Genomic DNA, 17,624 nt, shown 5'->3' on the forward strand with positions numbered 1-17,624 from the left:
AGCCTGTTATGCGGCTAAATGGAAGCGGTTTGTCATTTACTGTGTAAACCACGATATTGACCCGCTAGATGCTTCCATTCAGAACATCATTTGTTACCTGTTCCACCTGTACCAATGCAATTTGGCGTATTCTTCCATCCGCATTCACTTGTCTGCAATGGCAGCATACCTCCAGAATAGGCAACACCTATCACTTTTTAAGGTCCCTGCTATCAAGGCTTTTCTGGAAGGACTCAAAAGGGTCATTCCACCACGGACACCACCAGCTCCGGAATGGAACCTCAATGTGGTTCTTACAAGGCTGATGGGTCCTCCCTTTGAGCCACTGCACTCTTGTGAGCTTCAGTTTCTGACTTGGAAGGTTGCTTTCTTAGTAGCAATTACATCGCTACGGAGGGTTAGTGAGTTGCAGGCGCTCACCATCCAAGAACCTTTCTTCCAAGTACACGCTAACAGGGTGGTTCTCCGCACTAACCCTAAATTCTTACCCAAGGTTGTATCTCAATTCCACATGAACCAGACAATTGAGTTGCCAGTGTTTTTTCAAAACCCAGAGTCGCTGGCGGAGCGGATGCTCCACACCCTTGACGTTAAAAGAGCCTTAATGTACTACATTGACAGGACAAAAGATTTTCGTAAGACCAAGCAACTTTTCGTTGCATTTGCCTCACACCACAAGGGAAACGCTATCTCCAAAGCTGGGATCGCTAGGTGGATCGTGAAATGCATTCAGATCTGTTACGCTAAGGCTAAACGCACTCTCACAATTCCACCAAGAGCCCACTCCACCAGAAAGTTGGGGGCCTCTATGGCTTGAATGCAAGTAAAATGGAGGTGCTATTTTTTGGTAAAAATACACATCCCTCCCCCGTTCTGTGGTGGCCTCCTGAAATGGGTCCAGCACCATCTCCCGGCACCCATGCAAAGAACTTAGGAGTAAGATGGGATGAGAATCTTTCCTTCGCCTCTCATATACAGCAGACTACTACCTGCTGTCTTCGCAAACTCAGAAACCTTCGCAAATTTCTTTCTCTTCTTCCTATTGAGTGCCGAAAAACGGTAGTCCATGCGACAGTCACATCTAGATTAGACTACTCAAACGGCCTCTACCTCAGTCTGCCTAAATATCTGGTGCAACGACTGCAGATCGTGCAGAATGCGGCTGCGAGACTGATAAAGCATATTCCCTTTAGACATCATGTCTCTCCTTATCTGCACGAACTTCACTGGCTCCCAGTGGCGAACAGAATAAAATTCAAAGTTCTCACCCTGGCGTTCAGAGCACTGAAAGGGACCTGCCCCAACTACTTAAAACTTAGACTTCCCCGCTATCACCAGGAGCGACACCTGCGCTCTAACTCCCTGCTACAGCTAAGCATCCCACGAGTTAAAAAAGCCAGACTTGGGGGCCGGTCCTTCTCTGTGGGCACAGCGAAACTTTGGAACGCTTTGCCATCTGTCATCCAATCTGCTACGACAGAAGCTAGTTTTAGGAAGCTCCTAAAGACCTGGCTTTTTATGCAGAAAACCTAGAATTTCTCTATGGTTTCAAGCCTACTGCTGCAGCACTCTTTCAGCGCCGGGACACCTCCTTGCGAGGTAGCTGTTCGCGCTATACAAGCATCAGTATTATTATTATTATTATTATAAGGTAACATTCCCTTAGAAGATATCTGTAGAGCAGCCACATGGTCTACCACACATACTTTCACTAAACATTACTGTGTAGACGTGCACTCCAAACAGCAGGCAGCTGTTGGTCAGGCTGTTCTCAAAACACTTTTTCAGACTGCTGCAGCTGGCACGGGCGGCCGCCAATGATGGGAGGACTGCTATGTATTCTATGCACAGATATGAATTCAGCAGCCCACATGCCTCGAACTGCAAATGCTACTTACCAGTATGCATCTGTTCTTGGCATGTAGGGCTGCTGACATTCATATCGCCCACCCTCCTCCCCGGCGCCTGTAGCAGCTGCAGTATTCATATATATATATATACATATGCTCATAGCATGGGCATCACTCACATAATTCACTCCATCACTGCCAATGGCTAAATACAATCTGGGGATGGAGGCGATGCCCATGCGCACTGTAGTCCAGGGGAGGAGCCACCTATCTCGTGATACTTCGAAGACTCTTCCAGGACAACAATGTGCAATCATCCGGACCCAACACTAGGCGGCGATCTATGCACAGATATGAATGTCAGCAGCCCTACATGCCAAGAACAGATGCATACTGGTAAGTAGCATTTGCAATTTAACCCTGGGAAAGGCTGCCCTAGATTATTTTGAGTTGATATGCAGGCCTGCTTTATCTAGTTCCTGTATAATGTTCAGTACGTGGGTTAGGTGTTCTTCCCATGTTCGACTGAAAATTACAATATCGTCCAGATAAACAGAACAATATTTAGTGTGTTTGGCCAGTACATTGTTCATTAATCTTTGAAAGGTGGCCGGGGCCCCATGCAGTCCAAATGGAAGAACATTGAACTCATATAGTCCCTCTTCTGTGGCGAACGCTGTCTTTTTTTATCCTCTTCTCTTAAGGGCACCTGCCAATAACCTTTTGTGAGGTCTAGTGTGGTTATGTATTTTGCCTCCCCTATTCTCTCTACAAGCTTGTCTACCCTTGGTATATGGTAAGCGTCAAAGGCTGATATGGCATTCAGGGGCCTGAAATCCATGCAAAAACGGGTGGACCCGTCTAGTTTTGGAATCATAACTATGGGGGAAGACCATTGGCTGTGGGAGGGTCGGATTACCCCTAACTGGAGCATGTCCTGTACTTCCCTTTTCACATCCCCTCTTCTAGCTGCAGGAATCCTGTAAGGTCGTTGTTTGACTATTTTTCCTTCCTCTGTCTGTATTCTGTGTTCGGTCAAATGAGTCAGACCGGGGGTATCAGAAAATATGTGAGAATAAGGAGTTATTGTTTCCATCAGGTCCTCTTTTTCTTTTGTCAATAAGTGAGGGGTTTAGAGGCAACTGCTCTAGAGTGCTTGTTTTTCTGTTTACAGGCAGACCGAAGTGTGTTGATTTAGGAGGGGGTCCTATCCACTTTTTTAGGAGATTGATGTGAAACGTCTGACTTCTAGATGGAGACAGTTGTACTCTGTAGGTGGTGTTGCCTATGGTTTCTACAACAGGATATGGACCTAACCATTCACTTTTGAACTTTTGGGAAGAAGAGGGAAGTAAGACCAATACCAAATCTCCTTTATCCAGTCTTCGCCATCTCTTCCCTTTGTCATAATGGAACTTTTGTTTACGTTTGCTCTGTTCTAAGTGGGAATACGCCAAATTTCTTAGTTTTCCCAACTTGGACTTAAGTTGTTGAGTATAATCTAACAGAGACCGTTGTTCCTCAGACTCTTCCTGTTCCCATGCATCTTTGGTTATCTCCAGAAGTGACCTGGGTTGTCTACCATACAATAACTCAAAAGGGGAGCAACCTAGGCTACTCTGTACCTGGGCCCGTGAAACATACAGGGCCAGGGGGAGAACCTTATCCCAATCTTTATTTTCTACGGTTAGCATTTTTTTTAGTGTGGATTTCAGGGTGCGGTTGTATCTCTCAACGAGACCATCCGTTTGCGGGTGGTACGCTGATGTTCTGATCTGGTGTAAGTCTAGCATCTTACATACTTCCCTCATTAATTTTGAAACAAAAGGAGTCCCTTGGTCGGTAAGGATCTCCTTTGGGAATCCTACTCTTGAAAACAACTCGACCATTTTGTCAGCTACATTTTTCGTAGTGGGGGCCTTAAGGGCAAAAGCCTCGGGAAACCTGGTGTGGTAATCCACTATTACCAAGGCGTACGTATGTCCGTTCGAGGACCGTGGTAAGGGGCCTATAAGATCCATCCCAACTCTTTCGAAGGGTTTTCCTATGAGGGGCATGGATTGTAGCTGTACGGCTTGGGGACGTGTCATGTTTTTCTTTTGGCAGACCTCACATTTCTTGCAGTACAACTCAGCCTCTTTATAGATGCCAGGCCAGTAAAAGTGTCTGGTTATGTTTTGGGTGGTTTTTTCTGCTCCTGAGTGTCCTGCGGTTAGATGGGAATGAGCATAATTTAGGATCTGTTCCCTGAAAGCAGATGGTACCACCAATTGAGGGGAATCTCCTGCCTTGCCTTCCCTATAGAGAAGTTTGTTTTTTATCATGAACCTCGGATATGTCAAAGAGGGGATGGTCTTACCAGCGTGTGCAGATTCCCAGGCATTAAAGAGGGACGTGTCATTGGCCTGCGCGAATCTAAAACTTCTATCCAGTACCCAAGGTTCTTTTGCTAAATAAGCAGCGCCCTGTTTAGAGGGGGAGGGAAATCTGTCTCTAAACAGTGACATAAAGTCGGGGTTATCTACGCCTAGTATGATATCTTCTGGTAATGAGTCTATTACTCCAACTTTGATTTCTACAGGGGCTCGGTTTTGTGGTTTTATGATCATCTGGGCCACAGGATATGGTTTTACATCCCCATGTACGCACCGGTTAATGCACCTGTTCTTTGGGTATAATTTGAGAAGGTAGTACTAACTTTTCTTGGACTACGGACTGGCGGCATCCCGAGTCCAACAAACCCATGATATAATTCTCGTTTATCAAGATACGTACATAGAAGGAAGGTCCCATCTCTGCGGTGTACATGACAGCTCTGGGGACGTATCCAACCTCCATTGGTTCTTCTGGAGGTTTCCGTTTTGGGCACATCCGGGCTATATGTCCCCAATCCCCACAGTCAAAACACTGGGGTCCCTAAAATGGCACATTGTCCATCCGAAATGGTCGCGGTTTCAGGGGTGGAAGCGGTTCTGGTTTCTTTCTTTCGGTCTTTTGGGATACAGTGGGCTTGGTGTTTTTTTCTGAGTCCCATGCAAAAGTTCTAGGTTGGGCTCTAGAGTAGTTCGTGGCCATTTCTATGGCTTGCGCCACTGTCAGTCCAGAATGCTGGCGGAGCCATCTTTGAGTTCCATAGGGTAATGCTTCCATGAATTGTTCAAGGACTATTTGATCCATTATCTCTTCTTTACTTCTTTGATTGGGTTTTAACCATTTCTCGGCTGCCATCTTTAATCTCAAGTATAAAGTTTTGGGGTTTTCACCTGTTACCCCTCTTTCCTTTCTAAATCGTACACGGTACGCCTCAGGGTCTAACCCGAGATGGTCAAGGATAACTTCTTTAATTTCTGCATAAGGAGTGCTACCTGCATGATTTGCTACTTGGTAGGCTGCTTGAGCCTCTCCACTCAATAATGGCGCTAGAAAAAATTGCCATTTCTCTACTGGCCAGCCACAGGCCTGTGCAGCTCTCTCGAAATTGGATAGGAAAGCATCCGGGTCCTCTCCGGCAACGTATTTTTGAAGTGCTACACCTGAGGGATGGGGAATGCTGGCTCTGCGGTCAGTGCTAGAACCAGGTACTTGTGCCACCTTCTGGAGGCTATCTATTTGAGCACTGATGGCATTTTTAAAGAGCTCTCTGTCTGCATCCGCTATGGTAATCTGGTTTTTTACAGCCCATTCCAACTTATCTTGTCCCTCTATTAAATGCTGGATTACTTGTTCCATCAGGGTTTGCTGGTGGGGGTCTGGTAATCCCACTTCTGACACCACTTGTAAAGGGGAGTCAGTAATGGGCTGGACACAGGTTTGGGCAAAGCAGGTTTTATTTTCATGTACAGTTTCTTTTTTCGTAAAGTCAGTCTTTCTTTGGCGAACTCTGCTGGGTCCGTTGTGCCTACTGGGTCAGCCGCTTTTCCAAGGACCGTCTTGCCCGGGGTCGGGGCTTTTCGAGGGAGGCAATTCTCAGGATGACCGGAAAAAGAACAAAACAAAGAAAGGACTAATTACTTTCTGTCCTCGTTTTTATACTTGGGGACACCGGGGAAGTGAGGGACACCTTTAGTGCTTAGCCTTGCCGACTTAGTGAAACGTAGTGAGGAAAGGGTATTTACAGGGTTCAGGGGGGTGCGGGTTCACTAGAAGCTGAGGGTATTGTACGCGGGAACAGTCCCCTTCTCCCCACCCAGCTCGTAAACTTGTCCCGTACCTGTCGGAGCCACACTCCTTCCTCGGGAGTGTGGCACGGCGCAACGCGGTCCCGTTGGCCTCCTGGCACGTCTGCTTCAGTCCGTAGTACGTCTGCTTCTTCCTGGGGCTCGTCTGCTTCTCGTCCTGGCTCGGCGTCCAAAGCTCCGTGGTCTCGCCGATCCGTCTTCCTCGACTCCTCCGTCCTGCTCTCTCCTCCTTCGGTGATGTCACACGCCTCTACCTGGACATCCGGCTTCTTAACTAATCCTGTGAAGTACACGTCATTGTGGGAGGGGCCATCGTCCGAGACACATGGCCAGTTAAAGGGGCCGGTCTGATTTTCTTCCGCAAGTGCGTGCCACGAGCACTGTTCGTCCTGTGGGGAAGGATGAAGGGAATCATTACATGTCCACCAGTCCATGTCCTTGCCGTCCCCCTGTACACTGGTCAACTCGGGCACCTCGTTACACTGAGTAAACTGTGTCTGGGTGACCATGACTACATCCCAAGGTGGTGCAGGGCATCTTCAACAGTCGGGTGAGCCCTGGCTAGATCACTATGCCACCACCAAACATGCATTTACATAAGTTTCAATGAGAAGACTTGCTAGGGTATGTGTTTTAGCTAGAATGAACCCGGGACTCCTGTATGCCTTCCTACCTCTGTTTCGCATGTTCATAGTTAAAAATAAAAACAGCCTCAACCAAGCCCAAGTCATTCTAGTGGGTCTGGACTGGGCCAGGAGAGTATAGTACCCAGGGCTTCTGTGTATGAGTACCTGTCCCACGACCATGCTGCGACTTAAGGGAGGACCTTCTGTCTCAACAAAATAGCATGGTATTTGACCTGAATATATGCTGTGGTCACCTCCATGCATGGAGAATGTGAGGCTGTATTTAACTGCATTTAATCTATGTCCAGAAGTGGTGGATGTCTTCCTTGCCACCTGACGCCCTTCTACAAAGTCCATTTATGCTGGACAATAGGTCAAGTTTGTGGCTTGTTGTGGTAACTGCAGGGTTGACCCTTTACAATCCAAGCTGCTGAATGTTATTTTGTTGTTTTCTGTTTGGCCACCTTAGGCTGCGCTGTTGTCACTATTAAAGGTTATTTGTTGACCATTGCAGCCTTTTTACGCATGTTGGACCAACTGTCCTTGTTTAAACTACCTCTTGTGAGGAGGTTTATTAAAGTCTTGATGCACTGGTCTTTCTAAACTTAATTGCGATGCTGCAGTGGGACCTTAATTTAGTCTTAATGTTTCTCGTGCATGCCCTTTGAGCTGATGCATAGCTATTTGCTGTGTTTCTTGACTTTGAAGACTGTCCCCATCATTGCGAATATTTGCCACTTGAATGAGCTTTAGGCACTGTTGGTGCATCTGCCGTACAAGACCTTTTTTCCAGACAAACTGGTGTCGATGGCTCGGCCGTCTTCTTGCCTTAAGTTGATTACTTTCAATGTTGCCAAGCTTAAATCTTTTGCTCCTCCTCACCCCTTGAAAGATCTTTCTTTGTGTTCTCTGCAACGAGAAAATGGAAGAAGTGCAGAAGAGGACCCTGTTTAGGAATTGCATCGTCCTCTGCATTAAGAGCTGCATAAGGCCAAGAAACAGCCACTGAAAGGTCTGATAAACGATTCCACCATGCCTAATCTGCTACCACTGTATTGGCACAATGAGTGCCTGTTCTTAACATCTACTTGTCTGCAGCATAGTCGTCAGTACATAAGTTCACTAAGCACTATTGCCTTGACAGCCAGATCTAGCTGGAAATACATTTTGCCTTCTCGGTCCTGCTAGACTTTGGGTCTAAGTACTGCGTTGGTGTTTAATCTAAGGTGAGGAGTCTGCCGTTAGAAGTATCTATCAGAAGAACAAGTTAGTTTACTTCAAGTTAACACTTTCTGTTGAATACTCTGTAGATTTCTCACTGTACTCCCACCTCCTCAGTCTGTGGAGTGACCTCTTTTTAACAACTAAAAAGGTTCCAAGTTAGGAATGTGTACACTAGTTCTACCAATTGTTCATGCTATGCATCTGAGGGCACAGAAAGAGACCAGCAAGAAACTGACATTAGTGTGAATGAGTGGCGCTAATTTGCGCCTCTGTACTGCCACAGGAGTGGTAAGGAGTTAGCGCAGAGTTGCACAGCGCCACCTGATGGTGTGCAGTAGCTTTACTGGAGATAAGTTTTCCAGGTCCGTTCTGACGTCTAGGGAGTGTATTAAGGTGAGGAATCTACAGCTAGAGTATCCACCTGTAAGAGTGTAAAAATCCTTAAAAGAAAAAGTGTATAAGGGTTTAACCCATTCGTTTGGTATACTGTTTAAAAAAATTTATTTCTCTTGTTATCATAACACAATTGTATCAACAGTGCGTTTATACGAGTAAGCCAACTAATATGCCAGTGCAAGCATAGTTTAGTTTCACCTACACAGAGGTGTAAATTCTTGGCACATTACAAAAAGATACACAAGGTAGAAGGTGATCACAATATCTAATTATTATATTCCAGTGGTGTAGAATGCTGGCAATTTCTCATTTATGCATGAGATTTAACATTAATCATTTTGAGTCAATCTGGGTGATGCAGAGTTGCATTTAGCTAAGTACGTGCATAATTTCGTCCAGATATCTTTAGGCTTGGATTGGGCTATCACTAGGATATATTATATCATCTGACATGGTATTACTGTCCCAGTACCAAGTCTTGGATCCAGTCTGTAACAGTTTGGAGGGTGCTCTGCCTTATCGAATGGCAGCTCATCAGCTGGCTAATAATGCAAATACTGTATGTTTCGTAGTTAATGTAGGTGTGTCTGTTTGGTACACTATTTTATTCTATTTGCAGGCATATAAAAAAAGACGCATTATTTACCATTTAATTTATCACCTTTCATTTTTACTTTGGAAACCGTGATATGTTTTTCTTTTTTCTTTAAGCATGTTGGGATACTCGTGGCTAGATTGATGTTTTCAATGGATATATGATGTTACAACGCGGACTGTAACAACGCATACCGTTACAACGCATCTTTTACACCGCGAATACTGTTACAACTCATGTATTTACAACACATTTTTTTACAACGCAGGTACCTTTACAACGCATACCATTACAACGTAAGTATTGGTAAGTATATATTAATATTAATATTATAATCGTAAATTAATTTTCAAAAATAAAATTTTATGTAATTTAATTTAATTTAATTACAATTAATTAATTTAATTTAAAATTAATTTTACTTTATTTTTACCCTGTACCCCTGTACCCCAGAAACACAAAACTGACCCTCAACCCCAAAAATAAATTAAAGTAATTTAATTTAATTTAATTCCAATTAATTAATTTAAATAAATATTTTAATAATTTAAAATTAATTTTACTTTTTTTTTACCCTGTACCCCAAAAACTGAAAACTGACCCTAAACCCTAAAAATACCCCTTTACCCAAAAACTGAAAACTGACCCTGAACCCTAAAAATACCCCTTTACCCAAAAACTGAAAACTGACCCTGAACCCTAAAAATACCCCTTTACCCAAAAACTGAAAACTGACCCTGAACCCTAAAAATACCCCTTTACCCAAAAACTAAAAACTGACCCTGAACCCTAAAAATACCCCTTTACCCAAAAACTGAAAACTGACCCTAAACCCTAAAAATACCCCTTTACCCAAAAACTGAAAACTGACCCTGAACCCTAAAAATACCCCTTTACCCAAAAACTAAAAACTGACCCTGAACCCTAAAAATACCCCTTTACCCAAAAACTGAAAACTGACCCTGAACCCTAAAAATACCCCTTTACCCAAAAACTGAAAACTGACCCTGAACCCTAAAAATACCCCTTTACCCTAAAACTGAAAACTGACCCTGAACCCTAAAAATACCCCTTTACCCTAAAACCCAAAACTGACCCTAAACCCTATAAATACCCCTTTACCCCAAACATATAAAATTTAAAATATAATGATATACTTACCAATACTTACGTTGTAATGGTATGCGTTGTAAAGGTACCTGCGTTGTAAAAAAATGCGTTGTAAAAACATGAGTTGTAACAGTATCTGCGTTGTAATAGATGCGTTGTAACAGTAGTGCGTTGTAAAAAATGCGTTGTAACAGGTGTATACCGTTTTCAATGTTTATGAATTAAATGAAGATGCTCATGATGGAGAACCAGAATTACAGCCAAGATTTCTTTTTCGTTTGCATCCCAGAACGTTTGCTGCTTCTCTCTCGATGTCATGGATTGCAAAATCAATTTAGTATCTCTGAGAAACACTAGGATTCATGTTCATTTAATCTCCAGTTTGGTTAAAAACACACAACCCCCTGCTGCTTCCTTGTAGTTTTACATTGCTTTAATGATTTTTCTGTATTAGACTGCCAGATAACTGAAGTATGCAATTCACATGAAGAACAGTGCAATTTCCATAATTGTATTTACTTTATTTTGGAGTAATTGAAAGTTGGATCAGCTGGCTTCCACACAGACCCAATGTTTTGTTTATCTTAATTACTCGTACCAACACAGGTGAGGCTTTGTTTCACTCCTCACTCTAAAATATTTTTGTTAAAGTTTTTATTTATGTTGATGTAGGGAAGTTGAAATTTAAAACTGTTAGTTACAAACTGTGTTCTTTGCCTTTTGATTAGACACTAATGCTGTTTTTCCTCCTGTTTTTCTTTGCCAGAGTAAATCTGTGGAGACTTTTGTAAGTCATGGATAGATGCAAGCATGTAGGGCGGTTAAGACTTGCCCAGGATCACTCCATCCTGAACCCGCAGAAGTGGCGCTGTGTTGACTGTGACACTACAGAAGCTGTCTGGGCCTGCTTGAAATGCTCACACGTAGCTTGTGGACGGTACATTGAGGAGCACTCACTTAAGCACTTCCAGGAGACCAGACATCCACTGGCAATGGAGGTGTATGAACTGTATGTTTTCTGTTATGTGTGTGAGGATTATGTACTTAATGACAACCCGGAGGGAGACCTGAAGCTGCTGAGAAGCACATTGACTGCAGTAAGGAATCAAAAGCATGGCCTGCTGCCCCATGGTGGAAGGACCTTGAGATCAATGGGGGGATCCATGTACACACACAGCAGGGCCCCTCCCAGGAAACCTCAGATGCTTACTGCTCTCTGGCACAGGCGAAGGTTCCTTTTGGCAAAAGTTTTGAGGATGTGGTTTCAGAAGAGCTCTGTGGGACAGCTGAGACAAGAGCAGGTGAAACAATGGGAGGAACGCGAGAGGAAGAAGGAAGTAGCCCGACAACGCAGGCAGGAGGTGAAAAGGCGCCTTCTAGAAGAACTCGCCAATACGCCACCCAGAAAGAGTGCAAGGCTCTTATCTCATGCTCACATGGACAGTCTTCTGCCTCGCAAGTTCAGGCAGATGTCAGCAAGTGCTCCTACCTCAAAACCAGTGGGCAACAGCAGGTTCAGCCAGTTCTACTCCATTCGGCGGAAGCCTTTGGTCACACCTGGTGTGACTGGCCTCCGTAACTTGGGCAACACCTGCTACATGAACTCGATTCTCCAAGTGCTTAGCCACCTGCAGAAATTTAGGGAATGCTTCTTGACTCTTAACCCAGATGAGACTGAAGAGTTATTGGCCAAAACTGCCATCGGGAAACCTCCATTACCAAGCAAGCTAGTGCATGAGTCGGCCTCCAGTATTGGGACTGGTCGGAATGTCAAACTAGGATCCCTGGTGAAACAAAGTTTGCCAGCTGGCCTAAATGGAGGGTCATCCATCGACCGTAGTCTAGAACTTATCCAACCTAAGGAGCGTACAACCAAGCACATCTCCCTCTGTAATGAACTGCACACTCTTTTCCGTGTTATGTGGTCGGGAAAGTGGGCACTGGTATCTCCTTTCGCTATGCTGCACTCTGTCTGGAGCCTCATCCCAGCTTTTCGGGGTTATGACCAGCAGGATGCTCAGGAGTTCCTATGCGAGCTCTTGGACAAAGTGCAGCAAGAACTGGAGTCCGAGGGAACCAAGCGCAGAATACTCATCCCCTTCTCACAGAGGAAACTTACCAAGCAGGTTCTCAAGGTGGTGAATACCATCTTTCATGGGCAGCTACTCAGTCAGGTATTTGTGTTTAAAAGAACTGTTTCCCATATATACTCTCTGATGGTGCTGTTCACGTGCTAGGTACCTTGTCAGACTTGTATGTCAACACACATCCTCTTATTTTCTAGTTGTCTGTTGAGGTTGTAGAGTTACCTTGTTACCTATTATAACCCTTTGTTTATTCGATGAAGCCCCAGCCAATATTGTCTCAAATAGTCATTGCCTCTGATCCTAGTGTTGCTGAATGGAAATCTCTGGTGATTTAAAAAAACATTTTTTAGTGACTAATGTTTGGGTTAATAAACGTGAACTGTGTAATGTTGTTTATCCTCAAAATTGGCAGCTTCTCAGGATTCATATGGACCTCGCTCCGTCTTGACTAAAGCTTTCATAATGTCAGGGCTAAATTCTAAACCCGGTGCAAGCAGGACTTTTTACAGGGACCGGAATTACATGTTGTGTGTGATAATTATTACACGTTTGCTGTTTTTTCCTGATAGATTCCGGCAGGTTGAACCTGCTGAAATTCAAAAGGAGAAAAAGCCTGAAAAAAAGCCAAACATGTGGAATTCACTACGGTAGAGATTTTCTCCATGTTATGGCTCGCTTTCTTGTTGAAAATGTTGAGTGGCAGGTGTGCTAACAGAGAAATATAACTTCAGATTTCTCTCATTTGAAATACTCCCCCAGACAACAGATTGGATCTAGAAAATCTTCAACAGTTTCTGTGCACGGCGGCAGCTCCACGTCGTTGTCGGTCCATGGCGGATGTGACGTGCGTTGGCCTGCCGACGCACCACCCAGGTGTGCTGACATCAGAGCTACCCCTCGTTTTATTGAGCCCCCTTTTACCAAATAAAACAATCTACTAAAATTAGTATGCAAGGGATATGCCTCCTCCCAAATCTACAGGGTTCAGATCAGGCCTGGCCTGGCTACTGGGCGGCTGATTTCGTTGAGTGGGACCTGCGTGTACTAAACAAAATTATTTTTGCTTTAATTATTTCGAAGCACACGCAGGTCTCCATGAATGAAATCAGCTCCCACCTCCGTGAAATCAGTCCCCAGCTCGGCAGCATTCCAAAACGCCCGGTAGTCAGTCCGGCCCTGGTTCAGATCATGAGGAGAAGGTGGCAAACACATGTCTGTGACTGGCTCACACCAATCAATCAATAGATTTGAAGACTGCAACTTTTCACCCATGGGGGTATCCGGGTGTTGGCAGGGTCAAGAGCATCAGTCGAATAGCCAGGTTTTCAGTTTCCTTCGGAATTCTTGTAGAGTGAGGGAGGTCTTGAGGTGGAAGGGGAGGCCATTCCAGGCCCTAGCTGCGAAGTAGGAGCATCCTATTGTCTTGCTTCGGCATATGCAGGGTGTGTGTGCCAGCAAGAGGGAGGCGAAGTAGAGGTGTCTTTCAGGTTTGTGTAAGCTCAGGCGGTGGTTAATGTAGGCCCCGGTGTCGTGCAGGATCCTGCACCCGCAAGTGAGGTGCTTGAAATAGCATCTCTTCAGCACAGGGAGCAATGGAGCGCTCTTACGTGGGCGTAGTGCTTAATTTGTGAAAAAATAAGTGCAGAGGCTCTCGTCAGAAGGCCGCTTGCACCAGCCCATTGCTCCTATTAGCGCCACCTGTAACAAAACTACTTACTGTGAAACCCCACAAATGGCGAGAGGGTGCTGCCAGAGCTGCCAACTTTGGAGCTGGGGAACTAGGTTCGAGTTTTGGTGTAGGCTCAACATCCTGTAATTCTGGGCAAATCACTTAATCTCCCTGTGCCTTCAAAAAAAGAATGTGTCCTTAACTGGTGCTCATGAAAAGCGCTCCAATACATTTGGGTCAACTTTGCACCGGTGTTGACGACTTAAGTGTCAGTGCCGAGCACCGGAAGCCACTGGCTCACATTAAGCACTGAGTGGGGGGTGGGTAAGAGGGCATTTGGGGGGCTGTGAGTAGGGTGTGACAAGGCAGATCAAGGATGAGTCTTGCTTCAGCGTTTTGGATGGTCTGGAGTCTTTGGATGAGGTGGGCCCTGATTCACACATAGGAAGCTTTTCTGTAGTCCATTCAACTGGCAATGAGGGCCTGGGTGATGGTGTGTCTCGTGTTTTAGGGGAGCCACTTGAAGATCTTGCATAGCATGCGCAGGATATAGAAGCAGGAGGATGATACGGCGTTGACTTAATATCTTATGGTACGTTTGCTGCCCAGGTTGATACCGTGCTTCCTGGCGTGCTCAGTCAGGGTTGAAATGGATTAGAGTTCTTTGGGCATCCAGGAGGTTTACTAGGGTGATTCTTTTTTGCCACATATCAGGACTTCCATCTTGTCTGTATTGAGTTTAAGGCAGTTGTTCCTCAGCCAGTTGGTGATGCTGGTCATGCATTTGTTGAAGTTCGTTCTAGAGGAGGTGGAATTTTCAGAGAGGGAGATTGAGTTGTGTGTCGTTGGGGTAGGAAATTATATTGAGTCTGTGGAATCTGACCATGTTGGCCCGGTGTATCATGTAGATGTAGAGAGTAGGGCTGAGTGACAAGTGTTGATGGACTCTGCATTTGATCGGTTTGTATTCGGAAGTGTAAGGTTGGCTCATTGAGTTTTATTGGTGATGAAGGAAACAATCCATTAGATGGCGATTCCTTGGATGCCTGTTTCGTGTAGTTTGGCGATGAGCGTGTGGTAGGAGAACATGTCACATGCTGCTGAGAGATCATGGAGGATGAGGGCCGCCGCTGCCTTCCCTTGGTCGAGGTGAGCCTAGATGTAGTTGGTGGCCACGTTTAGGGCTGTTTCAGTGCAGTGGTTGCAGCGGAAGCTGAAGTCGTCCAGGAGGTGATTATGTTCTAGGTGGATGGCGAGCTGTTGGTTTATTGCTTTTTTGATGACTATGGCCAGAAAAGGGAGCAGGGAAATAAATCTATATTTGCTGAGTTCGTTGGGGTCCTCTGAGGGTTTTTTAAACAGGGGTTTGACTCAGGCCTGCTTCTTGTCTTCAGAGACGGTAGGTGTGTCCAGCGAGGTTTGAGTAGGGTGGTAAGTTCATGTCCGGTCCTGGATGCATCTAGGTTGAAGATGTAGTGGGGGCAAGTGTCAGAGGTGGCGCCTGAGTGGATAGATTTCATGATAGTGATGGTGCCCTGTGTAGCGAAGTGGCTCCAGGCGGTCAGCCTTGGTTCAGTCACAGGCGTGGAGTTGACAATTGAAGCCTAGGGCCTTGGGTTGGGGGTTGAAGTTTCTGTAGATTTTGGCAATCTTATGGTAGAAGAAGTTTGTGAGGCTGTTGTAGAGGGAGTGATGTCGCTCGTTGCAGCTGCAGGTTTGGAGAATTCTTTAAGGATGCAGAAGAGCTCTTTGCTGTCGTTGGAGCTTGCTTCAATGCACAATGCCAGGGCTTTCTTCTTTATCTCACATAGTTGGTGGTGGTATAGTTTGAGTACTGTGTTGTAGGAGGTTCTGTCTGCTGTGTCTTTGCTAGTGCACCAACTTTTCTCGAGGTGCTTGCAGTGGCGTGTGGCGGCCCTGAGGTCTTTGGTGTACCAGCTCGCTTGCTTGGGGGATCTTCTGTGTTTTGTGTTTTTGATGGGGATGCCTGATGGCACAGTCTGAGATGCAGGTGTTGAAACTCCTGACATCCTGGTTCACGTCGTTGTGGTGTTTGGGTGGTTGAGGGTAAGAGGTTCGGTCCATTTGGTCTCTGAGGCCTTATTTTAGTGGAGGGTGTTGGGCAGGGAAGGGGTCTTTGAGGTGGTTACATTGAAGTGGACAATGGAGTGGTCAGTACATGTAAGTTCGGTGGTGTAGCTGTATTTAACACGGTCGGTTATGGTGAATGTAGGGTAGAGCGTGTATCCTGTGATGTGTGTGGGTCGATGTTGTTCAGGCAGTCATGAGGTTGGTGGCGTTTGGGTTCGTTTTGTTGTCGAGGTGGAAACTGAGGTTGCCCAGGAGAATGTGATCCTTGGAGTCTATGGCGAGGGGGCGATAAAGTCCGTGATGGGGTTGCAGTAAGTGGTTCGAGGCTCTGGTGGACAGTAGACAGCTGTGCCCCTGATGGTAGGTTTCTCTGTTTGAATTCTGAAGTTTATATGTTCCATTGCTGGGATGGTGTCGTCTGTGGTAGTGCATCTGATGGATTCCTTGTGGATGATAGTGATACCTCCTCCAGGCTTGTTAATGCAGCCGCAGTGGGTGATCTTGTATCCTGTCAGTGGAGATATCTGGGGCCGACACAAAATAGAGCCAAGTTTCAGTGAGGAAGACTGTCGGGTGCAGGAGGGTTGAGGAGGTCCCAGAACTTTGTGGCATGTTTGTAGAAAGAGCAAGTGTTGAGTACAGCGCATGCAAGCTAGTGGTGGGTTGTTGGTGTGGTGTGGTGTGTCGTTCCGTGTGGTCTGGGTGAAGGTGAGAGGGTGGGGGATAGCGTGCTGCACAAGTGAAGTGACATTGGATGCAGGTTAAAGGGCCTACCGTGGAGTGTGAAGCGGTGCACCAGGTGTTGAAAAGGCTTTCCGAGCACGGCGGGCGGCTGAGATGCAGCTGTGGGTGGTTTGAGGCCCAGGGTTTGTGGCACTGGGTGCGGTACAGGCGCAGATGGGCGCAACAGCTTCGCGTCTGCCATTAAGTAGGTCCTGGGAGGTTAGAGAGCCACTGGGAGGCAGTGGGCAGTGTTGTGGAAAAGGTGGGAATGCGAAGCAGGTAAGGAGGGGGCAGCTGGAGAAGACACGGGAGGTAGGGGGAAAGGTTGAGGCAGCGGAAGAGCGGGAAAAGGGAAACAGGCAGCGAATGAAGGGCGAGAGCAGTATAAAAACAAGCATTGGCATAGCCAATAGGTCTCGCCTTTGCGACCTTATAAGTGTTTAGCCATGCAATGTTGTTGCAGTAAGGATATTATGCTGCATAACTAAATACTTATAAGATCCCAAAGGGGAGACCTATTGGTTATGCCAATGTTTGTTAGCTGGGCAGAGCACGCACATGTGGTATAATTGGCCGATCGTTGCCATAGTAACCAATGCCATCACACACATGGCTGCCGGAGACATTGCGCACCTAAACGGACTACAGAGTCAGACACCGAAGTAACCCCTACGATTATAGTGGTATTCAAGCGGGAACCCACTGGGTCTATGCCATAGGATGCAGACTCCACATTTGATGTGCACTCGCGATGCCTTGTTAGCAACCTGACGTGCAGCTCATCAACGGGCCAGACTTACAAACAAACCAGCACATTCTAACCAAGCTTAAACACATTCTGTAATTATACTGTTCAATCAAAAAATAAAAATCTATTAATAACAAAATAAGGAAACTTGTCCCTCTGCACTCACCAAGGTATGTGAACTCTGAGGGCAACCAGCGACGTCTGATTAGCTAGCAGCGGCAGCATGAACGTACAGTTGCCAGCAGGGGGGCGGGAGGGGGAGAAAGAGAAAGGGAAAGAGGGAGAAGAGAGAGGGGGAGAGAGAGAGAGCGCAGGAGAGAGAGAGAG

At 45.8% G+C, this 17,624-nt stretch overlaps 1 protein-coding gene across 2 annotated transcripts in view; it reads left to right on the forward strand.

Moving 5' to 3' along the window:
• Positions 1–17,624, forward strand: part of USP49 (ubiquitin specific peptidase 49) — a 211,536-nt gene that overhangs the window by 138,313 nt on the left and 55,599 nt on the right. For both annotated transcript variants that reach the window (XM_086923524.1, XM_086923525.1), the window contains one exon: positions 10,746–12,153. In XM_086923524.1, coding sequence (XP_086779650.1) covers positions 10,774–12,153 — 1,380 coding nt within the window. In that variant the 5' untranslated portion in view covers positions 10,746–10,773. The remainder of the gene's footprint in view (positions 1–10,745; positions 12,154–17,624) is intronic.

The sequence above is a fragment of the Lissotriton vulgaris genome, chromosome 5 (genome assembly GCF_964263255.1).
Source record: "Lissotriton vulgaris chromosome 5, aLisVul1.2, whole genome shotgun sequence".
In the NCBI taxonomy this organism is placed as follows: Eukaryota; Metazoa; Chordata; class Amphibia; order Caudata; family Salamandridae; genus Lissotriton; species Lissotriton vulgaris.